Below are 22,635 nucleotides of genomic sequence, written 5' to 3' on the forward strand. Positions count from 1 at the left end.
TTTTCTGAATCAGGGCCTAGGAGCCAGATTTTCAAAGGTATTTAGGTTTCTAAAGTTGCAGATAGGTGCTAAAAGGATTTACAAAAGCACCTCAATCCCATTCACTTCAGTTGAATTTAGGCACCTATCCTGCTTAGATGCATTTGTAAAGTCCCACTAAGTACCTATCTTCATCTTTAGGCACCTAAATAACTTTATAAAGGTATACATTTAAGAACACAGAATGTAAACCATTCTTACAAGATGAGGGATTTTATCCTGGGAACCAGTGACTCTGAAAAAGATTTGGGAGCTGTGGTGGACAATCAGCTAAATGTGAGCTCCCAGTGTGACACTGTGGCCAAAAGAGCTATTGCAAACCTGGGATCATAAAGAGGGGAATTTTGAGTAGGTGTAGAGAGGTTAATTAGTTTACCTCTGCATTTGGCAGTGGTGAGAGCACTGCTGGAATACTGTGTCTAGTTCTGGAGCCCACAATTCAAGAAGGAAGTTGATAAATTTAAGAAAGTTCAGAGAAGAGCCAAGATAATGACTACTGGATTAGAAAACATGACTTGTAGGGATAGACTCAAGAGCTCAATCTATTTAGCTTAATAAAAACAAGGTTAAGGGTTGACTTGATCACAGTCTATAAGTATCTATATGGGGAACAACTCTTTAAAAATAGGCTCTTCAATCTAGCAGAGAAAAGTAAAACATGATCCAATGACTTGAAGTTGAAGATAGCAAAATTCAGATTGGAAAGGAGATACAGATTTTTAATGGTGAGAGTAATTAACTATTGCAACATTTTATCAAGGATTGTGGTGGATTCTCCATCACTGGCAATTTTTAAATCAAGGATGGATGTTTTTTCTAAAAGTTATGTTTTAGGAATTATTTTGGGGAAGTTTTATGGATTGTGTCATATAGGAGTCAGACTAGATGATCACAATGGTCAGTTTCAGCCTTAGAATCTATGAAATCTGGCCTTTGGTGCATAAAACAGCACTGCCTGTCCCCAGACAACATCTCGAAGTGAACAAAATTCCCTATTCATTCTGAGATATTACTGATCCTTGCTCTACCAGTAGATTTGTTAAGGTAAACACAAAAAATACTGTACAGGTTTTGTTAAAAGTGATGCATGAACAGTAAATTTATCTCATAATAATGAACCCAATAGAATAATCAGTTTTACTGATCAAGGGTTATAATCGTCTATTGAATTTAGCATAAAACCCTGATGAGTTTAATGTTAATTCTCCTTACAGATCAACGGAAGGTTCTGGTTTAAATTATTAATTTTAGTTTAACCCTAAATGGAAATTTATACATTTATATTTTAAATAAAGACCATAACTCAAAAGGAGGTAGAAAGTTTTTGGAATACTAGCTTAGGAGTTTCTCCTAAGTACTCAGGAACTCAGGTATATTTCACCATTATTTTCTTAGCACACAGAAACCTTGATGTATGTAACTATTTGGTGTCTGTGCATGTGTGTGTACACACACAAACACACGCTCCTTTTTAAATAGCTTTAACGTTTAATTTTGCCCATCCCAGCACCTCTGAATAAGGAGAACAGAGGATCCTATTCCTTTGCAAATGGATCTACTCTAGAGTGGAGGTCATCCCAGTATGCCCCCTTTCTGTCAGTTGTGGCACCACATGTGAGCCCCTTCTCATTTCCCTTCACCTAGGTTATAAACAAGTCCAGACTGACCTTCTTTTAATCAAAGGGCGCACCCCTTCCGAGGGCATTATACAAGTGACAGCTATAAGAACAAGTGGAAGCTCACTCAGATACATCCAAGGACATTTGTTGCCTTTGGCTTAGTCCAATTAACCATTTCTGGTTATTTCCTTCAGGAGATTTTTCTTTCCTGCACCAGAAAACAGTGTCTGGCCCAGGAACCCTTCTCAGTTCCTCCTCAGGAACCTTTTCAGTCCCTCCTTAAACAGGAATTTCCAGTTCTCCTCTTTGGAATTAGGCTGTATTAGTTAGTTCCACGCTTTCGCCTTACCCAGGAGTCTCCCCAACTCTTCTTTCTGGAGCTAAATTGTGGATTACCCTGCTCTAAGGCCCTTTACCTTTTCCTTAATTAGTCTTCAGGCTGCTCAGCAGGCCAGCCTTTCCCTGCTGGTATCTCCTGGTGTCTGTTCTACTTTGAGATGGGAGGCAGCCTTTATGCTAGTCCCTACACTTATCCTTGAGACAGCTTCCTCTCTCCCAGTGTCTCCCAGGCCCTTCTATGTATAATCAGACCTTTCAACCTCTTAAAGGGCTATGCCGTGTGATGATTAGGCCCCACTATCCTTGGGGGATAGACTGCCCAGTCACATATGGTGTTATGAATGCTGCCAAAGTTAGGGTGATCAGAGGGGATAGAGAAGGGCAGGCAAGAAGAAGGGGCATGACCCCTAGCTTCCTCCATTTCATACTGGCCACCACAGCTGACCAGTGGTAACCAAGTCCAAGGATGGTGCAGAGGATTACCTCTGCTTCTTCAGGCATTGTATCTGACTGAGACACAATGACTCCAGAAGCTGCCACAAGAGAAGGAAAACTCCACACTACCTCCTTTTGTAATGCAAAAACCGAAGCTTTAACTCAGCAGAAATGGGGAGGACCCTGAACTAACAGCTAAAACATGGCACTGAGAGTCAGGTCTGGCTTCTATAGTCATTTAACTTCTCTTTGTTTCATTTTACCCAAATGTATAAACAGTATAATATTTTCTAAAGGGGTGTTTTGCATTAATGGAACATGAGGATTAATTAATTTATTAAAGGTTTCAAAGCATTTTGAGAGTCTCAGATGAAAAGTAACAAAGAAAGAATGTGCAAAGTATATGTTAAAGAACACTTTATGTGATTCACGTTCTTCAGTGAAATTTGCTATTTTGTTTACAAAAATATGAATTTCTCAGACTGCCTGGAGACAATATAGAGTAGGGAAGCTTTTGGTTTTTAATTATTTTTCTAGTACTTTATCTGAATTATACTGTAAACTCATTAGTTTTTGTTTGGACTGTTAAACATTTAGAAACAAACTAGAACTCATTAAAAATATGATGGGGGGGCAGGGAAATATGTTTTTTCCAGTTTTCCTCAAAATTTCCCCCCTCCTCCAATATATATATATATTTTCAAACAAAAACCCATTTTAAATTTAAAAATAAAAAGTTTTCAGCAAATATTTTTACTGAATAATTTTAGTTTTTTGGTTTTTCATTGAAAAAAAATTGAACATTTAATCAAAGATCCCATGAAAATATTTGCTTTTTCATCTAAAATATTTTAAAATCATTGAACTAGCTCTATAACAAACCACTTCTGTAGAGCTCTATCCTCAGCCCAACCCCACCACCACACACAATTCTGATTTCTGCGATGGATAAGTTGGTAACACGACTGAGAACTAACAACTATCTCTGCACTTAACGAGTACATTCAGGAAGCAATTACATGGCCTGTAAAAGCCCCTTTGAAGAATAAACAAAAGTTATATTCTCTCTGTTCCATAGGTCCACTCCACAACACGATTCCACTGCTTTAAATTCCCCCTTCTTGGGCCACACATTCCCTTTCACCGTTTTAGAATTACTTCCCATATGCAACTGCAGGTAGTTGGTTTGAGCTCTGTTGCTTTCCTTCTAAAGCCTAATGAAAACCAAAGTAAACCTGACAGATGTGAAAATTATGCCTGAAGAATTCGGGCCAGATCTACAGTTGATTTAAATTGACATAGTTCCATTGGCTCCAGGGGAGCTACACTGATTAACACCTTTTAAAACTCTGGCCAATTATGCCTTTTAAAAGCTTTATTTTTGTAAGTGTTTTGAACCCTTATTCAGTTCAAGCAATTGTCCTAGCTGAGTTATAAGTCCATTGCTGGTATCTGCCTGAGAAAGACATGCTGAGATGCATAAAAATTTAAATGCTCTGTTGGGGCAGAATCAGTACATTTTAATAGCAATTTCAACAGTTCTGAAAAATATTCAGATCTTTCCTATAGGATTCTGCAGGAGAAGACTGTAAACAGCTATTATATGCATCCTGGAAAGTGTCACAGTATATGGAGGCAACCCTGACTCCAAAGTAAAGGTTGAGTTGAGTTCTGAATTTATATGGAAATAAGACAGGTCAAAAATAAATGTGTACCTAGGGGAGAATATACCATGGTATTGTAAAGGAACTTCTGATTATGAAATCCCTGGTCACCATAACAGGACAACTGCAACTGAACAAACCAAGACCACAAACTGGGAGAAAGAACTGAATTAACCACAACAGACTTTTTTCAGCCTCAGAGAGAGGGATATAAATAGATTATTCATGCTTAGGTTTCACATAGCTCATTTCCTAATGAATACAGCTCTTAATTATGAATATGTAATTGTATTTCCTAATACTATATGTATTGATCTGAATTTGTTTGCCTTACTAAGCAAAATAATTAGGAACCAGAAGAGTAACTACACATTAGGATCCATTAAGACAAGGAAAGAAACTTCAGTCTGGGATTGACATGTAACTGTCACAGGCAAATGGCTGGCTCATTACAAAAGCAGCTTTGCCTCTCCTGGAATTGACACCTCATCAATTATTGGGAGTGGACTACATCCACCCTGATCAATTGGCCCTGTCAACACTGGTTCTCCACTTGTCAGGTAACTCCCTTCTCTTTATGTGTCAGTATATAATGCCTGCACCTGTAATTTTCACTCCAGGCATCTGAAGAAGTGGTTTTTTACCCACAAAAGCTTATGCCCAAATAAACCTGTTAGTCTTTAAGGTGCCACTGGACTCCTTGTTGTTGTTATGAATATCACTGAGATTCGTACTATATATTCCCATCAATGTGCCTCAAACTTCATGTAGAGCACTGGTTCCCAAACTTGAGAGGCCGCTTGTGGCACGTGCCAAGGGACCTATTGGCCGCCGCTTCCCGCAGCCCCCATTGGCTGGGCTCAGCGAACTGCGGACAGTGGGAGCCGCGATTAGCAGAACCTGCGGACGTGGCAGGTAAACAAATCGGTCAGGCCCGCCAGGGTCTTTCCCTGCATAAGTGGCGTCCCAAGTTTGGGAAACACTGACTTAGAGGAACCAATTCTAGAAGTGAGAGAATGCATTTCAGTCTCCATATCCTTTTAATCATCTGTCTCTCTGTTAACACTGCCAGTCTGATGAGAAATTTATTCACTGGAGAACAAATTTTAGCTGTTGCTGTGTTTATCTATCCATCTTAAATGGTTTCTAGCTACTAGCTGGTGAGGATTCATTACTCTTAGACAACAGTCTTTAGTTAAAATCTATAATTTTGTATTACAATCCATAACACACTATGTTTTGAAGAAAAAAAAAATGAGTACCTGTAATGTGTATCCTGGCTCACACTGAAAAGACAAAACATCATTCACCATATATCTATCTCCCATTTTGATGCCATTGCTAGGAAGTATTGGTTCTGGACAAGCAGCAAGGCCTACAGCTGAAAAATGTAAATACAAAGATTGAAAAGGTATGGGTAAGTAAATGAAAACTCTTCTCTATTCTGTTTATGAATTCTTCACAATGTATTTCAGAAAACAGACAGTTACAAATTAATTAAAAATCACATTTCATTTATTTAATATTAAACTTAATTGTGCTTAAAATGTTCAATCTATCATTAATGTGCTCAGAATTTTCACACAAAATCCAAATGGCAATATTTATATGCAAAGATTCTAATGTGTACCACAGAAACATTTTTTGCTATGGGATTATTAAATATACTCTTTAACTAAAAGTTATCCATTACTTTAAATCATAAGCTATCCTGCCCTGTCTTTGGAGACTTCCTTCAATCCTTCTGCTTTCTGGAAAGGAAAAAAAAAAAAAACAGAACTGGTCAAGCAACACGGTCTACCTCAGATGAGATGAAGATCTAAAAAAAAATCTCAGACTAACAAATAACTAGTGTTCATCACTAGGAGGTCATCAGTCAACAAGGACTAGTTACACCACAGTTCTTTACAAAAGCTGAGAGATTGAAAGGAATTCATGAAATCTGAGGACTCCAGATAACATGAAAATTGCTTCACCACAATCTGGTCGATAATCTTCACCAGTACAGGATGCTTAGAGTCAGAATGATAATCAGCAGATCAGTAACCTTGAAAGATGCAGAGCACATGTCTAAACCGCCATTCATTTGACAGAAAATATTGTTCTTCCTCTGGGAAACAAAGAAACTAAAATAATAGGCCCAGTATCTCCCAACTTGATTTCACTAACCATAAGGGCATGTGTCTGATGACACAATGAAGCTCCCTCAGCACATTTAGAACCTCAATTCTGTTTGTTCCTTTCACACACAAATCTGTTACCAAGAAACAATTAAGAGTCAACTTCATTGGCTATCTAAGCAAAGTAGATTTAAAATAAACAAGCAAAACCAACACCTTTTCACAGGAAGTAAAATGCGACTTCCCACATAGAGTTAGCGTGGAGCATTTGGAACAGCTCAGCATAGCTTAAGACTTAATGGAAGCTGTAGGGACTATAAAGAAACAATTCCTCTTTGCCTTCAAAGCCAGTCTTCTGTGCTGTCCACTGAGCCATCAAATCCTAGAATTGTAGGAGTGGAAGGGATCTCTGTCTAGTTCAGTACCCTCCACTCATAGCAGGACTAAGAATTATCTAGATCATTCCTGACAGGTGTTTGTCTAACCTGCTCTGAAAAATCTCCAATGATGGAGATTCCATAACCTCCTAGGCAATTTATTCCAGTGCTTAACTACCTGACAGTTAGGAAGCTTTTCCTAATGTCCAACTTAAACTGTCTTTGCTGCAATTTAAGCCCCACATTGTTCCCTGTTTTATCCTCAGAGGTTAACAAGAACAATTTTTCTCCCTCCTTGTAACAATCTATCTTACACTTGAAAACTATTATGTCCCCTCTTAGTCTTCTCTTTTTCCAGACTAAACAAACTCAGTTTTTTCAATCTTCTCTCATAGGTCATGTTTTCTAGACCTTTAATCATTTTTGTTGCTCTTCTCTGGACTCTCTCCAATCTGCCCACATCTTTCCTGAAATGTGGCACCCAGAACTGGACACAATAGTCAAGTTTAGGCCTAATCAGGGTGGAGGAGAGCAAAAGAATTACTTCTTATGTTTTGCCTACAACACTCCTGCTAATACATCCCAGAATTATGTCTGTTTTTTTTCAACAGTGTTACATTGTTCACTCATATTTAGCTTCTGATCCATTATGAACCCCAGATCTCTTTCTGCAATAGTTCTGAGTAGACAGTCATTTCCGCTTTTGTATGTTTGCAACTGATTGTTCCTTCCTAAGTGGAGAACTTTGCATTTATCCTTATTGAATTTCATTCTATTCACTTCACACCATTTCTCCAGTTTGTCCAGATCATTTTGAATTTTAATCCTATCCTCCAAGGCACTTGCAACACCTCCCAACTTGGTATCATCCACAAACTTTATAAGTATACTTTCTGTCATTATCTAAACCATTGATGAAGGTATTGAACAGAACTGGACTCAGAACTGATCCTTGTGGGATCCCACTCATGCCCTTACATCATGACTGTGAACTAGTGATAGCTACTCTCTGGGAATGGTTTTCCAACCACTTATGCACTCACCCAACAGGAGCTCTGTCTAGGTTCTATTCTCCTAGTTTGTTTATGAGAAGGTTATGTGAGACAGTATCAAAAGTGTTACAAAAGTCAAAATATACCACATCTACCACTTTCCCCTTATCTACAAGGCTTGTTACCCTGTCAAATGAAGCTATTAGGTTGGTTTGACACCATTTGTTCTTGACAAATCCATGCTGACTGTTAGTTATCACCTTATTTCTCTTAAGTGTTTGTACACTTATTGCTTAATGATTTGCGCCATTATCTTTCCAGGTTCTGAAGTTAGGATGATTGGTCTGTAATTCCCTGGGTTGTCCTTATTTCCATTTTTATAGCTTGACACGATATTTGCCCTTTTCCAGTCCTCTGGAATCTCTCCGGTCTTCCATGACGTTTCAGACATAATTGGTAATAGCTCATATATCTCCTCATATATCTCCTCAGTCATCTCCTTAAGTATTCTAGGATGTATTTAATCAGGCCCTGGTGACTTGAAGACATCTAACTTGTCTAAGTAATATCTAACTTGTTCTTTCCCTATTTTAGACGAAGATCCTACCTCATTTTCACTGGCATTCACTATGTTAGACAGCTAATCACTATTAAACTTTTTGGTGAAAACTGAAACAAAAAAATCAATTTGCACTTCTACAGAAAATGTGGAAATGGCAGTTGTTTTCCCCCCTTCACTGAGAAAAAGGCCTATTCTGTCCTTGGTCTTCCTCTTGCTTCTAATATAGTTGTAGAATGTTTTCTTGTTACCCTTTAAGTCTCTAACTAGTTTGATTTCACTTTGTGTCTAGTTGTGCCTAGTATTTTTACGGTTTTATATGTTACAGTAAATTAAATCAATTTTAAAGTAGGATATGTTTCTGCTTTTTCTTCCTCCTAAAAGTGTCAATGCAGTGTGGAGTTTGAGAGATGCCAGTCCATGCTTACAGACAGCCCCCCCCAACCTGAAGCAAATACTCACCAGCAACCACACACCACACAACAGAACCACTAACCCAGGAACCTATCCTTGCAACAAAGCCCATTGCCAACTGTGTCCACATATCTATTCAGGGGACACCATCATAGGGCCTAATCACATCAGCCACACTATCAGAGGCTCGTTCACCTGCACATCTACCAATGTGATATATGCCATCATGTGCCAGCAATGCCTCTCTGCCATGTACATTGGCCAAACTGGACAGTCTCTACATAAAAGAATAAATGGACACAAATCAGACATCAAGAATTATAACGTTCAAAAACCAGTCGGAGAACACTTCAATCTCTTTGGTCACTCGATTACAGACCTAAAAGTGGCAATTCTTCAACAAAAAAACTTCAAAAACAGACTCCAACGAGAGACTGCTGAATTGGAATGAATTTGCAAACTGGATACAATTAACTTAGGCTTGAATAGAGACTGGGAGTGGATGTGTCATTACACAAACTAAAACTATTTCCCCATGTTTATTTCCCTCCTCCCCCCCCGCACTGTTCCTCACACGTTCTTGTCAACTGCTGGAAATGGCCCACCATGATTATCACTACAAAAGGTGTCCCCCACCCCGCTCTCCTGCTGGTAATAGCTCACCTTACCTGATCACTCTTGTTACAGTGTGTATGGCAACACCCATTGTTTCATGTTCTCATGTGTATATAAATCTCCCCACTGTATTTTCCACTGAACGCATCCGATGAAGTGAGCTGTAGCTCACAAAAGCTAATGCTCAAATAAATTTGTTAGTCTCTAAGGTACCACAAGTACTCCTTTTCATTCACAGTAGGTTGCACATAAGTTCATAATATAATCATGCACTCAGCTGGGCCCCTCAAGATTTGTTCCCCCTCAGTGCACCCGGAAAAACTGAGGCATATGTAGCACAGGCAGTTGCCTTAGACCGCTGCTCCCAGAGTCACGTGATGAAGTCAGAAACTCATTAAAAATGTTTCTAGCCCTCAAGGTTGGGAAGAAAAGCCAGATAATAAAAATTGAATATAACTAGGGCCCTACCAACTTCATGGCTGTGAAAAAACATGTCACAGACCATGAAATCTGGTCTCACCTGTGAAATCTGGTCTTTTGTGTACTTTTACCCTATACTATACAGATTTCACCAGCGTTTCTCAAACCAGGGGACCCGGTGGTCCTGACCCAAAGAGGGTACTGCGGGGTTGCAAGGTTATTGTAGGGGCGGTCGTGGTATTGCCACCCTTTCTTCTGTGCTGCCTTCAGAGCTGGATAGCTGGATGACAATACCATATCATGCCATCCTTACTTCTGTGCTGCTGCTCACGGTGGTGCTGCCTTCAGAGCTGGGCTCCCAGCCAGCAGCCATAGCTCTCCGGCTGCCCAGCGCTGAAAGCAGTGCCATCACCCGTGGCAGCGCAGAAGTAAGGGTGGCAATACTGTGACCCCCCACACACACATAATAACCTAGCAAACCCCCTATCCCTTTTTGGGTCAGGAAGCCTACAGTTACAACACCATGAAATTTCAGATTTAAATATCTGAAATAATGAAATCTACAATTTTCAGAATCCTATGACTGTGAAATTGACCAAAATGGATCATGAATTTGGTAGGGTCCTAAATATAACTCCTGCAATGGTCAGCCTGAGTCTTCAGAGACCCTCCAGTAGAAGGGGTTTTCATAGAGGAAACTTCCTGGCCCCACACACACCACTAGAGCTGAGTGATTCTCCCCCCCACCCCACCCCCAGTGGCCAAACTAAAAATAAATCAGGGGAAAATGAAGGTGGAGGGGCTTGTTTTGAACTAAAACTGAGGGTTTTTTCTTTTTTTTCCTCACTAAAACCAAAAAATTTCATTTGAGTTGAATGAAACATTTTGCAGTGTTAATTCAAAATGAAATGTCAAAATGAACCATTTTGACAGTTCACATTTATTTTCCCCTTCAACTATTCACTGAATTCAACCTGAATTTGAGAATAGGTTTGGTCTCCTAACAATGCATTTTTTAGCAAATGTATTATTTGCCAAAACAAAACAAAACAATTCACCTAGCTCCATTCACTACCAAACTTCCAACCTGGAGGACCTTGGGTTGATTGGCATGGGGATGGAAGACGGGGATGGAAGACGTGAATGTCACACTATACTCGACAGGATTCACTCCCTCTTAATGGGGCTCAGATGCTTCTCCTCTCTGACCATTTGGCTCCATGGCTCAGAGTGTGTGTGTGTGGCGGGGGGGGAGTGTTGATATTCTCCTAGGGTGACACCCAATCGTGGCACTAAAATGAGCTGCCACTTCTATATGATATGATCCCTTCTTATATGCTTAGACCAGCAGTGAAATCATCAACAATATTGACATTCAAATTGCCATCTGAGCTAAGGCCCCATCAAGATGAACAGGGCAGTGCACACATTATTTCATTGGTTACACTTGCTTCATGTTTTTAAGTTTTCTTCACAAAAGGACTTGGAGATGTAGGTTTTCTCTCTCTTTTTTAACTTAAAGCTGCGATTCTGGTGAACAAGAAGGCATCCTCCAAAACAAATTAAAAAAAGGCTCAAGTCACTGACCCAGCATGACCCTTGCCAATTGAAGCCAGGCTCATAGTGTATTTTAATATTGCCTATTTTATGTGCAAAGCTTAGTTTATGTGAAACACATACATTTGTGGGAACAGCTTAATTTGTTTTAGGACAGAACATGTACAGCATTCATTTTTCAAAGGTTTTTTTTTCTTTTTTCTTTCTTTTCTTATTTTAATACTAAGACTCAATTCTGCTACAAGATACATATGTGTATCTGAAAACAAACCGACCAATACAAAACCCTATAAACAAGCAGCAAACAAATATTACTATAATAGTTTCTGTGTTCTGTGCTATGGACTGTCACTATAAGGAATCTTGGTATTCTTCAAACTGCACAGGAAAATCTGGGCATTTTTCTGCATTTGTGTAAAAAGATCCTGCAAATGGGGAATGGTTTATAAACAGTGTGGGAAGTCTTAGTCTTATGCTTCAGTTATTCATACCTATTTTCTCAAATAGGAATACATTTAATAAGTGTGTATTATACCATATACATGATAGAATAAAAAATGGATACAAGACTTCTCAGGTGTATAGCCAATAAAACACTTTCACATTAAATGAATTTAAACAACTTTCATTAAAGTCAAAGAGGAATTAGCATGGATAATAATCATGAAGTAATCTATGTATAATTGAAGGAAGTTTAATATTTTCTTTATTTGATTTAATTGTATCAGAGTGCCATGGGGAGAAAACAGAGCAGAATGGAACTTTTACACTGCATGAGAATGGGTTTCAGCATTTTCTGGCATATCTTTCAAAGAACGGCCAGTCAAATAATGCTTTTTTGGCAGTGGTACTGTATAGCCTTCACTTCACTGACTTGCATGCTAAATCCCACTAAATGCTACAGCTCTTACTGCTTTCTAGTGGAATCTAACCCATTTGGTGACAGTAAGTGTGACTTGACAGAATGTTTAGTGCAGAAATTACATGATATTTGGCCTTACTGTGATATGTGACATTTTGGAGTCTGTTGTTCCAGATGGTTCATCATTCAACAATATCTCAAATTATCCACTGAGAACTCAGTCTTTCTACAAAAATATAATTGCGCTTCAGATAATGCTATTTACCATTTTTGATACAGACAAGGTTTTAGCCTTATGCCCCTAGCCATCTATTTATCTACCGCTCATCACCAAAGCATATGAATGCCTTATAAAGCCAAACATATACACAAGGAGGTTCTTTATTTCTGTCTAGTCACTTCTAGCCAGAAAGATTGTAGTTTTAAAATATAATTAGTTTAACTCTTATTTATTTTACAGTTTAAGGAAAGGAGAAGATTAAGTAGGTTTTACACTCTGATAGGAAGTTAGTAAGATTTGGGTCATTCTAATATTTTCCATAAAAGAGTTCATAGTTCTGGGCCAGCTGCTCTCTCCTGTGCTCAGAAGTCTCACTACGGAAGTTGACATAGCCATTGTTCCAGAGGAACACAGTTGTAATGGTTGGTCATGCTCACACTGAGTGAGGCAGTCCTTTAAGTAGCTAGGAGAGCTTTGAAAGTAAGGACCAAAGCCTTGAACCTGACTTCAAATTCAATGGGGAGGTAGTGTAGAAAGAAAAGCGTAGAATTGCTGCTGCTGTTTAACCCTATTTAAGCTTATAAATTATTAGGTATACTGAAATCTTTCTCCTGTGTGGAACAGCATATCTTTTGCAGCTCAGTGTCTGACAATATGTCAATCACTTTGATCCTGCCAGATAAATCTATGCTCCTGGGCTGATTCTGCCCTGGAGTGTCTCTGATTCCCAAGATAATAGAACTGAAGGATAGAGTGGAGATCACATGGATCCTGGTTCCCCCGAAAGTGGGGTGGTCTCCCCTTCACAGTTCTGTGTCCTGTGGGTCTTGAGTAGTCCCAGTGTGGTCTCATCACCCCCTCTCCCACTTGTACTTGCTGCAGATAGTTCTGAGTCTGTTCCGACTGACTGAGTTGCTGCCCTTGAGAGGGCTCCACCAGAGGGTTTCTCCCTGAAGCCTTGCATCAATTTCTTATAGTTCTATTTTAATAATGCCTTCAGGCTTGAAAATTTCAAACCATAGTTTGGTTCTTCAAGGATGTTTCATGGTGTCTTAAGGCTCACTGCACACTGAAAGCAGCATGCATAGATCGAACAAGAAGTGTACAAAAACAAATTGGAAGGGTCAGTAAAACAAGTACAATAAAACAAAATAAAACAGGCTTCTTTGGTCTTTTTTGGCTAATATGTTCTGTTAAAAAACAAATCAGGGCTCTGAATTGTGATTCATTTTAGTTTAATTTTTCTCTACATTGAACTAAACTGGGGACAAGTGCAGATATTTAAGTAGCAGGAATCATAAACAAAGGAAGTATTTGGCAAGTTATTTTAATTCACATTATTTGTCTCTCTCTCTCTCTTCTCCTGAATGAATGATAGTTTTTGCCCATTTATAGTAATGGAGATACATAACTAACCATTTGGGTAGGCAAACAGGAGTGGCAAACAGGAATTTTGGAAGACATAGCTGTGGACTGTGGTCTTGGAAGTAGAAGGACTTTCTGAGTGGTGTCTTTGGTCTGTCATTTGTTTGCTTTCTGTGAAGGTTGTGTAACTGGGCTGGGGGCCTCTGAACAGGCCAGGCGAGACAGACCTATTTGTCTGTGTCTCACAGGAGAGGGTGATTAGGACCCTTAAGGTTTTGATCAGCCTCTGTGTTTGAAGTCTGAGTAGTTAAGCCCTCCCTGTTAGCAAGGGGGTGGAGCTGAGAAGGAAGGCTTAATATAAGCTAGTTGCCAGGCAAACTCCTGACCAAGTAAACAAGAGAGGCAAACAGGGAAGTTCCAGAGGGAATATGAGAGGATCTCTTTCTAGGTGCAGTTCTACATCCAATACTATGTTGGACAGTGATGAATCATTGATTGTGACCTGCAACAAATGTGCTATGTTTTCTTTCCTGTCATATGCCAGAAGGAACTTCCTATGTATGAAGTGCAAGTCAGTGGTTGTGCTGGAAGAAAAGATTCTTGTGCTGGAAGAAAAGTGCAAGTCAGTGGTGGTGCTGGAAGAAAAGACAAGTACAGACACTATGAAGCCTCAGAAGCTGAGCAGGTCTTGTACAACCAGATTCAGGAAGCATCAGCACCCCAGGTTCAAGGAAGAAGAAACTGGACAACGAGGAATCAGAGAAAGAGAGAGGAAATTAGAGGCAGCTTGACAGTTTGCAGTCACCAGAGGCAAGAGAACAAGGTAGAATTCTACCAGGCTGGAGGCAGATGAGAATGTGTGGACTGTGACTACCAGAGGCAAAAAGATCAGGAGAAATTCCACACAGCTAAACATGTCCACTATTTAGCAGGTCCTTGGCATGGAAACTGCAGAAAATATTTCTGAAGATCTATCTTGTTGAATGGAATGGAGAGGTGTATGGTACACACCTCTAGATGGCTGCTCACTCCAACTCATAAGAAAATCCAACATGCCAACAAAGAGATCTCCAATTATCCAAGGAAGACAAACTATCTTTGGAAGAATGGAAAGAATGCTCTTGAAGAGAAAGCATGCAGTAGGACAGTCTGCTGTATTCCCAGAGCCAAGACACAAGATGAGTGACTTTAAGATTGGACAGGATTCTGAAGTTGGTAGGTAAGGATCCATTGGTCATGGTGGATCTTGACACTAAAAATGATGCTTCACAGGATAACTGACAGTTAATAGATGACTTCAGAGAATTCAGAAGTAGTAGAATGTCCAAGTGATCTTCTCAGAGATCTTTCCTTTCTTGTGATCAAAGGAAAACAGAAGGCAGAAGATTCTGGACATAAATGACTGGCTTCATAATTAGTGTAAGGTAGACGGTTTTGGTATTGTGGAACATTGGTCCACTTCATGGGGATAGCGGGTGCACAGTTTGGATGGTCTCCATCTCAACAGAAGAGAAACCAATCCTCTATGGGACAGGCTGGGTAGACTAGTCAAGATGGCATTACACTAAGAAGAAAAGGGAAGGGTAAAGGAGGGAATGTAAAATCAAGATGTGGAGAACAAAACTAATAAAGACACCTAATGTAGTAATTGGAATATAGCAGTCCTATCCAACTTGTGCGCTCAATTACTGGAAAGTGGGTAACAGTTCATAAAATGTTACCACCTTTAACAATAAATGACAGAAGGGATATGAAAAGGAGACAGAAAAACTTAATTAGTTCAGATAAAAACTTTACTGATATCACCTAAGGACTGTGTTGAAATCAAGACTGGCAAACAAAGGAGAATGGAATTGGAAATTAACCAACCAAAATTGGTGGTGTGTCAGCAATTAGACCTAATTTGTGGACAAAGTACTATTCTGCCTATCACCTCTTTTTGGGGTCCTCAAAAAAAAGAGATTTCAGGGGGAGATTAAAATGGCTGGAGGAAGAGTTGGCTTAAAGAAGAGAATGTTATCATGGCTGCCACCATCACCATCTTCTGTGTGGCATGCCCTCTTTTGTGTGTCCTTTGTCTTCCCCCACCTTATTTCTTCTCTTTCATTCTGGGGGCTTATTAGCAGGAATGTTGTTAGCAAGACACGAGGAGTAATTCTTCCACTCTACTCTGCACTGATTAGGCCTCTACTGGAGTACTGTGTCCAGTTCTGGGTGCCACTTTTCAGGAAGGATGTGGACAAATTGGAGAGAGTCCAGAGAAGTGCGACAAAAATGATGAAAGGTCTAGAAAACATGACCTCTAAGGGAAGATTGAAAAAAATTGGTTTGTTTAGTCTGGAAAAAGAGAAGATGGGGGAGGGGGGCATGATAACAGTTTTCAAGTACATAAAAGGTTGTTACAAGGAGGAGGGAGAAAAATTGTTTTCCTTAACCTCTGAGGATAGGAAAAAAAGCAATGGGCTTAAATTGCAGCAAGGGAGGTGTAAGATGGACATTAGGGAAAACTTCCTAACTGTCACGGTGGTTAAGAAATAGAATAAATTGCGTAGGGAGGTTGTGGAATCTCCATCACTGGAGATTTTTAAGAGCAAGTTAGACAAACACCTGTCAGGAATAACATAAGAACGGCCATTACTGGGTCAGACCAAAGGTCCATCCAGCCCAGTATCCTGTCTACCAACAGTGGCCAATGCCAGGTGCCCCAGAGGGAGACACAAGATGAGTGACTTTAAGATTGGACAGGATTCTGAAGTTGGTAGGCAAGGATCCATTGGTCATGGTGGATCTTGACACTAAAAATGATGCTTCACAGGTAACAGGTAATTATCTAGTGATCTCTCTCCTGCCATCCATCTCCACCCTCTGAGAAACAGAGGCTAGGGACACCATGGTCTAGATAATACTTAGTCCTGCCATGTGTTCAGGGAACTGGACTAGATGACCTCTCAAGGTGCCTTCCATTCTAGGATTCTAGGATTCAAAACCTGTTTTTTTTACCTTAAGTAAACTCTCTACAGCAAAACAGAAAGCAAATAAGGGTTATTTTTTTAAAAAAAAATGAGAGCCATATTTGCTACTTTACATTTCAACTGTTTTCATTGTTTTTCCTTCTTTTTTGTATCTTTAATTTTTAAAAGTTTAATAAAAATAATGGAGGTTGTTGCCATGGGACAAGGCAGGACAATGTCTATGTACTTAAAACAGTGAAACATGTTTAACTATTTTGTATTGCATTAAGGGTCACATTAATACCTTTAACTCTCTGGGCCCATTTATTCCATCAGAATCTATACCACACACCAAATGATGTTGTGACCCTAAGAGCCCATTGGCATAGGTAGACTCTCATCAGACCCAACCAACTTACTACACCAAACACTCTTGTCATGGTATTTATCCAAATATATTGTATAAGGTATCATATGAAAGCTAATGACATGCTGGTTATTAATATCATTGCAAAGTGCATGGTTTAACATTTTATGTGAAGTTATGAATTCTATCTCTGTGATATTACTAGAACTTGTTTAAGACCAAACAGCCTAGCCCAGGTAAAGGTCTGTCCTAGAAAAAGGAATGTGGGTTTACCTCAATTTACATATTAGCAGTAAACAATGCCACCAAGCTAAACCAATGGTGGTTATCTTGATCCTGAATTCAAGATACAGATAATTAACATGGCTCCTTCACCCCAAAGTGGTATAGGAGGCCTTCCTGACTTGTAAGAAAAAGACAATCCTTTGGGTATATAAGGAACAGAAAAAGACTCCATCTGTATACTTCACTTGAGGAAGTAACTGAACCAAGTGATTTGATGTCTGTGTTGAATCCTGACTAGCAAAAGCTGGAAAGGAGACTGTGGGTGAGAGAAACCATCTTGAAAAAAGATTGTATCTTGTTAGATCAAATTTTAGTCTTTTAGATGAGTGTTTTCACTTTATTTGCTTGTAACCATTTCTACTTTTATCCCTTTTACTTGGGTATAACTTAATCCATGTTCTTTTGTTAATAAACTTGTTTTGCCTTCATTATAAATCACCAGTGCTGTGCAAGTTCAGTAAAGTGTGTGATTTTAGAAAGCTGGCCGGTTGGAGTATTTTACTATCTCTATATGGGTAGCCAACTTAACACTTTCTCTGTGAGGGTTCAGTGTGAATGACTGGTCCCTGCAGTAGGACACGTTTGGGGCGAATCTGGGGCTGGAAGCATACTGAGGTCAGTCTGCGAGGAATAATCAGGTTGGGGAAAGCCAGGGTGGGACTTGTGGGCTGCTGGGGTCAGAGCTCTGGACCAAAGCCACACAGCCACAAGACACCCAAGGTTACAAGGCAGATGGAAATCAACCCCCTTACTGGCTTGGGTGAACCCAAAAACATCACAGCTGTGAAGAAAAAATCTTTAATTGCCTATGCACCAGTGCAAGGGAAACAGAAAAGAGAAATTGGAAGTGTTCCTTTCTGAGCATAAATTCAGCTTAGTTAGTATTACTGGAACTTAGTGAGAAGACTCGTATGACTGGAATGCTAAAATCAATGGCTATGGACTATTTAGGAAGGACTGAGTAGGTAAAAGGGGGTGGGGGAGAGACACTCTGTCAAAAACTGCATTATCTGTTTCCGAATAACTGACAACTTGGAATCAAATGATCATGAACGTGGAGGAGAGCATAGCTGTGATACATACATACACCCCTCCTCTGTTCCTAAAAAATGGATTAATGTTGTAACAGACAAAGCACAACACGTGGTACTAGTTGGTGTCTGCCCCAGACCAGCAAATCACACAAGTCAACAGAATGACAGGCTACTTAGGCACCTATCTCTAATGGGAGGGGGGAAGAAAGGTGCATTATCAAGGGAGACTTCAATCTAAGAAACAATCACTAGAGGGTCTCATGCTACCAGATTTTTACTGACATTCCTAAATTTCCAAAAAAAATGGCATTATGAAAACAATGTTTTGAGATTTCCATAATTTTGGTCTTCAGGCTTTTTTCTGCCAAAACTATTTCCCAAATTCAGCCTGAATTTATAAATAGTTTTGGTGATCTATGCATTTTTTGGCAAATTTACTATTTACTGATTTCCCCCCCCCAGCTCTAGCTATAAATTAAAACTGTTGCCTGAACAGTCTTCTTTAGAAACAGAGGGGGGGTGACCTAGACCCTAGATCAATTCACACTGGATGTTAATTTAATAAGTAACATTTATGTTGAAATATATAATACAAATATGAGATCAGTTAGACAGCTTTTCAAATATGTCTCTCTATCAGACAATTATATATATATATATATATATATATATATATATATATATATATATAATTGTCTGAATATTTATATAAATATGAATATGAATATTTATATAAAATAATATGAATATTTGTGAGGTTAAGTGAAAAGACAGCAAATTTAAGTCCTGATATCCAGAAACAAAATGACTAAGACCCAAAAGATCCAAAGACTCTGAAACACATTAAACTGGACTGTGTGTGCAGTCAGTAGTAAAGGGAAAATATGTTAAATGTCAAGTCCAAGCAATCAGAAAGACTGGGATTTGCTTTGTGCCTGCTCTTCACAGCTCAGCTACTTCTTTGCAGTACGATAGAGAACACATCAATGTCAGCACTGATAACCCTCTCAGTGACCTTCTCCCATTTACTGCCTGATAAACACTGTCGTGGCCCCAGCTGTGGCATGAGACAAACATGCCACACATCTATAATTATATACATGCTTACAATTACCTCAAAATGCCCAGACATCAATGTCATGAATGGCAGAAAGAAAACCGTCGCCAACATATTCAACTATGTGAGTCCCCATTAGTGTCCATTTCAAAAAGCTGTCAACTAATAAGACAAGTCTTCCTGACAGTTTGGCCAAAAGACAGTAATGCCTTTTTGGTGCCAAAAACAACAGAACAAAACCTGAATTGCTCACAATTCTTAAGAGCAAAATAGTGTTTTTTTCTGTTTTTGGTGGAGAACATTAATGTGGAGTAAATAGTTGTTTTCTCTATTTTTGTGCATGTGTGTATTTTAATATATATTTTTTAAGCTGTATTTTTGTCATACTAGAAGATGAAGGTCTAATCTGGGGGAAAATACAAACAAAAAGCCATCTGCCTAAGTAGACCCTTACTGCCATGGTGAGTCTGTCTGTGATTAAAATTAGTAGGATTCTGTGTGGCTATAACATTCAGCCTGCGTGGATCCCTTTGCAGGATCAGGGCCTGTTTAATTACAGGTGGCAATTTTGTGCTTCCCAACTGTTTTAGTAGGGAAGTGACCTGAAGGAATAAAACATATTACATTAAAGACCTCAACCTGGACATGATCAATATACCCAATAAAAAAATGGCACATTCTTTAGAAGAAAAGAGTCCCTTGTTCTTAGCAAGGGTGACTGATTTACTTTTGCAGAATTTATCTGAGATCTTTGTGAAATAAGGATTACTACAGATATTCACCTGTCTCTACTCCTCTTTTCAATGCAGAAGTTATTTCAGTTACGGACAACTTTTGGCACTTGAAAACCTATTATACACAAGGTTCAGAATAGCCTAAGATAATTAAAATTCAGCTTAAGTTCTCAGTCATCAAGCATTTCATATGATCTTGGCTTTCCTGTAACACATAGGCTCAGAAAATCCGGAATAACATGCCTTCACTGCAGTCTCAACATTTCAGGGTAAAATAGGGTAAAATATGTTTTAAAGTTGGTATTGTACAAAATGTACATTTTATGAGACACAGTTTCAAACTACAAGTATCATATTTTAATACAGTCACATATACTTTATTTACAGACATATGTGGCCCAAATATATATGTCTTTTCTCAATATTTATTTACTACTTACTAACCCAAAACGCCAACTGACTTCAATGATTAGCTCAAAGGGAGTATTACATGAGTAAAAACTGATTAATGATTTCAGGAATTAACTCTGTTGCATATTTGTTTGTGTATTTAAGAAAATATTTATATTATTATTGTATTTACAAGTGACATCTGAGGAAGTGAAATTCTAAAACGAAAAACTTGAATTTTTAATGCTCACAAATGTAATTAAAATAAAAAGATCAATGATTAAATCATGCTATTTTGTTTATATGCTGTGTTTGATAATTATGAATCAGGATAATCCATCCAAATTGCAATCATTTTTATTCTTTCATTGTTCTAATACACATTAGAAATATAACACAAAAAATGGTTGATTGGGGTTTCTGGCTGTTGTAAGAAATAATTATGCTATTTATATTACCAGAGTTTGGGGAAAACAAACATGCATATGAAATAACAGTTTAAATGTGTGATATCTGTCTTTTTGGATTAACTTTTGTATAGTTTTACTGCCTTCTTCCTCATACTTTCTGAAGCAAGATTCACACCTACAGTATTTTTGAAATAAAAAGAAACAATGCCACACAGTGGATTTCTTCAATATTTACAGTTGCCTTTTGACCAGAATAAAAATATTCAATGTCCCTGCCTATTTATTTAATTCTATAGAGAGTTGCTTTAGTTGAGATATAAAGTTTAATGGAGGCTTTGTAAGAAATATAAATTACCATTTTAACCTTAAAGAACAAATTAATGCTGCAAGGCATCTTTTATTTTGCTGTGGATTAATTTGTCAGCATGCTATGCCATTTGGTGAAAATGCTTTATAAATCCAGTTTAATTTTAAGACATATTTGGTCAGGGATCTATGGCTGAGGCTACCATTTTGGTACAGAAATGTTTAGTAAATTTCAGATCATAGATTCAGAAAAAAACACACACAATATAAGTCATGTGGGGGGAGGGAGCATGGAGTTGGAAATTGAGCCCATCCCACTCTTAACCCACAATGGCAGGTCCTGTCCCAGGCATTGTGACCTGACACACATAGTCACAGCGCCACTCAGGTTTGGCCCATCTGCCCCTCCATCTCCACCTATGGAGGCGTGGATGTGTCACACGTGAGTGTCACTGCAACTGACAAGTGCCAGGTCTGCAACTCCTGGAGTGGGGAAGCTGGGCTCAGTGCTGCGGGACAGGAGCTGGTGCTCAAGGGGAGGGGTGCAGATTGGGCTCATCACGGACTTTATTCAGATTCACAATTGCCATGAACATCATGACCTCTATGCCAAAATCATAGCCTTAATTATGGCATATATCCATTGAGACAAGTCTTTATTTAAGACATACTGTATGCTGTATATATCACAAATTCAATGTTAATTCATAAAGCACTTAGGCTAAGTATAATTATTATTTATTTGCATTACAGTAGCACCCAGAGGCTCCAATCAGGCATGTGGCCTCCTTGAGCCATTTACTGTACAGAAGTTCAATAAAAGACAATCCCTTAGAAACTCAATAAGGTAAGATGTAACATGTGGGGTAGCACACAATGTAAGGGGTTGGGGAGAGGAAGACTAGGGTAACAATAGTAAGAACACACAATTTTGAGGGCTAGCTACATGCACAGAGGTTTCAGGTTTAAAAAAAGTGAAAATGCACCACTCTTACAAATGTCTAAGTTTCTGACACTGTAGAATTTCACACATGATGTAAAATTTTGAAAATGACAGACACACATATTTTACTGACATAACAGTCCTAGTCCAGAGTGCTGGGAAAACTGGAGATATCTTTACTCCATATCTTTCAGGAGGAAAAAAAATCTTAATGAGTAGGGCCCTCGACCCCTTTACTTGCTAGTTATACATTGCTAGGGTGATCTATACTTTCTCTTTTTGACGGGCTAATGAATGAAGTATATAATGAAATCTAGAGCCTTGACTGCTCCCTCTATATGTCCCTGCTTCTTTGGAATTTTCTTGGGAGACAATGTGAGTGCCACCTCCATGTCACTAAGTCCTAGCTCCCTGAGATCCTGTGAAGCTCCTCTGACTGAATGCGATCTGATATCCACATTATTTTAGGACACAACCAGGACAGGGTAGTCCTCATTTGGGCCCTCTGATTTCTGTAAATTTGTGTAGGAGTTAATGCTGGCTGAAGCAGTATTAGCTCGA

The 22,635-nt window shown here is 38.9% G+C and overlaps 1 protein-coding gene across 1 annotated transcript in view; it reads right to left on the bottom strand.

Annotated features, from left to right (window-relative positions):
• The window catches only part of CSMD1 (CUB and Sushi multiple domains 1), a 1,960,312-nt gene that overhangs the window by 246,853 nt on the left and 1,690,824 nt on the right, over positions 1-22,635 (bottom strand). The window contains exon 38 of the mRNA XM_074947791.1: positions 5,359-5,477. Within this exon, the coding sequence (XP_074803892.1) occupies positions 5,359-5,477 (119 nt within the window). The remainder of the gene's footprint in view (positions 1-5,358; positions 5,478-22,635) is intronic.

Source organism: Natator depressus, chromosome 3 (assembly GCF_965152275.1).
Source record: "Natator depressus isolate rNatDep1 chromosome 3, rNatDep2.hap1, whole genome shotgun sequence".
Classification (NCBI taxonomy): domain Eukaryota; kingdom Metazoa; phylum Chordata; order Testudines; family Cheloniidae; genus Natator; species Natator depressus.